General features: G+C 49.9%; 1 protein-coding gene across 1 annotated transcript in view; it reads left to right on the top strand.

Moving 5' to 3' along the window:
• Positions 1–4,080, top strand: part of RMDN3 (regulator of microtubule dynamics 3) — a 31,834-nt gene extending 27,754 nt beyond the window's left edge. Inside the window, exons 12-13 of the mRNA XM_014940693.1 lie at positions 256–3,395; positions 3,448–4,080. Of these exons, the coding sequence (XP_014796179.1) occupies positions 256–309 (54 nt within the window). The 3' untranslated portion in view covers positions 310–3,395; positions 3,448–4,080. The remainder of the gene's footprint in view (positions 1–255; positions 3,396–3,447) is intronic.

The following is a 4,080-nucleotide window of genomic DNA, read 5'->3' as shown; positions in this document are numbered from 1 at the left end:
GCGCAGAGGGTGGAATTTGGCTGCCCTGGTTGTCAGTTCTCATCTCCCAAACAGGATCATAAGAGAAACTCTTTTTTAACTTGGAAAACTTAAATAGGATTAAAGACGGTAGCGTGGAGAGGGAAATGCAGGGGAAGAGTGTGAGGCTGGGGTTACTGAAAACCCGGTGTGGGGTTGGAGAAGAGAAGGGAAATTCTCTTTTTCAATTGTTTCAATTAGGCTGTATATTTATCTGCCCTCTTACTGCGTTTCCAGGATGCGAAAAGCGAGAGGGAGCTGGAGGAGATGCGCTCGGTGTGCCAGGAGTGAGGACACCAGGCTCCCTGCGCTGCGCGGGCGGCGAGTTCCAGCGACAGGGGCTTCACGGTCCCCACAACCTCTGCACTTCGGGGACGAGCCACAAGAGTTTACAGGAAAAAAACAAGCAGCAGTTTCGTCAGCACGTCCAGGAAAAGCTCTTGGTGGGATTTGATCAGATGAAATGTGATGGTATTTTCCTCCGTACAGCACTGCAGATGTTTGATTTTTTAAAAATTCCTAAAAAATGTCAAAGTTCTGAAAATGGGGGGTGGGGTGGGTAGTTAGAACTTGTGATACAAAAAATATTTGTGGTTGTTTATCTATCATAGATATATGTGAGATATATACTTTGTGATATAAAAATATATACATATTTATATAAACACATCTATATTTTATATCACAAACTCTACCTGAACTCCAACAGCCTGAGCCTCAGGCTGCTGAGCTCTCCCAAAGCATTCCTGAGGAAGTCTTCAGCCAATGGCTTTATTTTTTTTTTTCAGATTAATTAACTGTTTTCTCTTTTCCTTAATAATATGTGTTAATTGGATCAGTTGAACTACTGACTGCATGCCTGGCAGGGGGGTTCAGGTGGGATGGAGTGTGGAGCTGCTGTGTGCTGCGCTGGAGCCGGTGGGACCTTCTCCTGCCCTTGGCCCTGGGCACCAGGGCTTGACACAAGGTGATGACAAAGGAGACAACAGTGACTTTAAACAGGGGAGCTGCCAGCCCTTCCTTCCTTCCTCGCTGTGAGGAAGTCGGTGGTGGTGCCCCAAACACACTCTTGGTCCTTCCCTGAACCACCTGCCTGGTTTGCTGCGGGGGGAACCGGCCCCGCTCGCTGCAGGGAGTTACTGCCAGGGACCCACGAGGTTTCCTGCACAAAACATCACTTTTAAGAGGCAAATTGCTTTTTCAGAGTGAGTAATAAGAATTTAAACTGCAGGACTCTCCCTCCTGGCGATGTTACTCCTCCTCTCCCATGAGACTGACAACTTCTTGTGTCCCTCTGAACCGCGCTGCTGTGGTTTAGGTGGAATAACTTAGTGTGGAAAGGAGCTGCTTCTCAAGAAAACACTGGTTACGGCACCAGGGATGTTCTGTGCCAAAACTGGTGCTTCCCTGTAGGTTCTGCCAGCTCTGGACTCGAGGTGACACCGAGGAGGTGAAGGTGCCACCAAGTCAGGCAGAAGCCAGCGTGCCCAAGGCTGACACACTGGAGGAGCAGAAACTGCCTGTGGGTGTTTCCCTGAGCATTTAGCAAGGGTTTCCTGACACTCCTCCACCTTTCAGCCAGCAGCTGACTCCTGCCATGCTTGTTTTTTAACGTTTGTTACGTATTACCATGTTGTGTGGTGTTTGTGAGGCGTCCAGGGAAAACACTGCAGGAGTAAAACACTTCTTAATGGCCTTTCAGTCCCTTGCCCACCTGAATTCACCTGATGGGGCTTTGCTTCGTGGGGATAACGCTGAAGGGGAGATAACGTGGCAAACTCGAGCTTAAAGACTCCCCCTTTTTTAGATTGGGCACTTTTTAGCTTTTCTTTTTGTTTGTTTGTCCAAACTCAACTCCCTAAAACTTTGGTGCTGAGCTCGTCTCATGAGCTCCAGGCGAGTGTGCGATTGGCTTTATTTGCTTGAAATACTAGAAATGGATAGTTATAAATGGAGAGCAGGGTCAGGACAGGGAGTGCCCTGTGTCTGTGTGGGGCTGGCTTTGCCCTGAGCGGGCACTTAATCTGGCACTTCATCTCTAATTGCGGGGCTTTTCAGTGTTTAATGTGTGCTGTTGTTTGGGTTCCCGGGTGCAATGATGAAGCTGCCTTTTCACTGGATGTGACTGTGTCTTGTTTTGAATGTTTCCCGGTGGATGTGACCATTATGTTTTTCTTCTTTCTCCAGTCTTTAAATATTTGCACAAGTTTTTCAGCTATTTTTTTGTGATTGCTCAAGCGGAGCTGGGAAATCCGCGGTGGTGGGATCCAGGAGATGATGAGCAGCCACTGGACTGTTCCCAGGAAGGTTTGCAGGGCTTTTTGTGGTGAGCAGCAGCACTGCCTGTCCCTGCAGCCGCCGGGTCCCGCTGCTGCTGCTGCCTTCCCTCTCCCAGCCAGCATGTCCCAGGGTGGGATTAATCCCTCCTGGTTGCTCTTCTGTGCATTGGAGTCCTTGGATTGTGTATTTTCTGGAGAAAACTCTCATTCTGCGTTTCCACAGATTTCAACGCCCTTTAGATTTTTTTTCCGCGGGTGTTTGGCCGTTTCCAAACAACAAGAGGCTGAAGGCTTGGGGGAAAAAATGCCATTTTGCTGTTCGTCTGCTGCCGGGGGTTGCGCTGGGTTGGGTTTGGGTGTTTCATCCCGTGTGTGTTGGTGAAGCCTTTCAGAGGGCGATGCAGGAGGGAAGCATTTTGCTAATTTGTTAATTGGGGAGGCGGCGTGTGGGCTGGCAGCCCCTCTCAGGGCAGCAGCTGCTGTTAACACTGCGCTGCAGGGACCCGGCTCGGGGTCACACACCAGGCAGCATCTTCAGAAACTGATACCAAAAGTCTTGTTTTTCTTACCCACAGAAGCTGAGGGCATTTTCTCCTGGGGGGGTGAAGGCTTTTGGTGCTGTTGGGGGGGGGTGTACAGGGCTGTGACCAGAACCTCTTCTGTCTCTGAGTCCAAATAACCTGTTTCCCTGGAGGAAAAGGAGGTGGTTCAAGGATGGTGATTCTTCCCTGTTGCTGTTCCTCAGGTGGTTTCACCTGGGCACAACCTCTCTCATTTGTTCAAGTTTGGGCTTTTGGTGAACGCTTTCAGCTTCCCCTGCATTCGATCGCCCGCTTCGCTTTTGTCTTGTGTTGGGTTTTGTTTGATGGTTTTTGTTTGTTTGTTTGTTTTTAAAAAAGAGACAGACTTGATTTTTGGGTTGAAAGAGCAGGGTCTGGCCCATGGCTCCCACATGGGCTCTGTGTGTGTGTGTGTGTGTGTGGCCCCATCCCTGTCCCGGGATGCAGAGACCACTGGTTCCCGGGAGGAAGGTTCTCTGCCCAGTTGGGTTTTCTGTTCTGCTCCATCTGCTGGGACCTCGTTAATGCCTCTAAGAGAGTTGGGTTTTCTGTTCTGCTCCATCTGCTGGGGCCTCGTTAACGCCTCTAAGAGACAGCACTCCCAGATCCTTCCAGGCACAGATAGAGGCTGTGTTTTGCCGTTTTCAGTCTGATTTCTGGGAATTCAGGGCATAATGATCAAAGGAACCTTTTCCATTCTGGTCCCTGGTTCTCCCTCTTCCTGGAGACTGTGACTGGTGACCATGGCTGAGTTGTGGTGGCCCAGGTTGATGTGGAGGTCGGGCAGGGCTGTGGAACTGAAACGCTTCCCCATCAACAACGCCTGGGGATTTATTTCTGGTTTTTAGCAATAAAAGGCACAGTCTGCTGCTGGGCTCCTGCCCTGCCCTGTGGGGTGGGAGCTGTTGGCCAGGGGAGAAGGTGCTTCAGGCTGATCCCGGGGACAGTGGGGATCCCTCGAAGCCACCTCCACGGTGCACGTCCTGGGGCCACAAGGGATTCATTTGTCGGGTACAATTTTGGTAGAGACTCTGCCCCACTTCCATCCAGATACATCCTGGCCTTGTCCCAGGGTGAGAGAGAAGAATTTCCTGGAGCTGCTCATGTCTTAATTGTAAAACATCTACCTGTGGGTACATTGTGGTACTAGAGAGAAACTGAAGCTGTTTAATTTATCCTCGTTGTGCTGTTCTGTTTGCAATAAAGCATTTGTAACTAAGGAG

Source organism: Calidris pugnax, unplaced genomic scaffold (assembly GCF_001431845.1).
Source record: "Calidris pugnax isolate Ruff unplaced genomic scaffold, ASM143184v1 scaffold98, whole genome shotgun sequence".
Classification (NCBI taxonomy): domain Eukaryota; kingdom Metazoa; phylum Chordata; class Aves; order Charadriiformes; family Scolopacidae; genus Calidris; species Calidris pugnax.
This window is presented reverse-complemented; position numbering and strand designations above follow the sequence as displayed.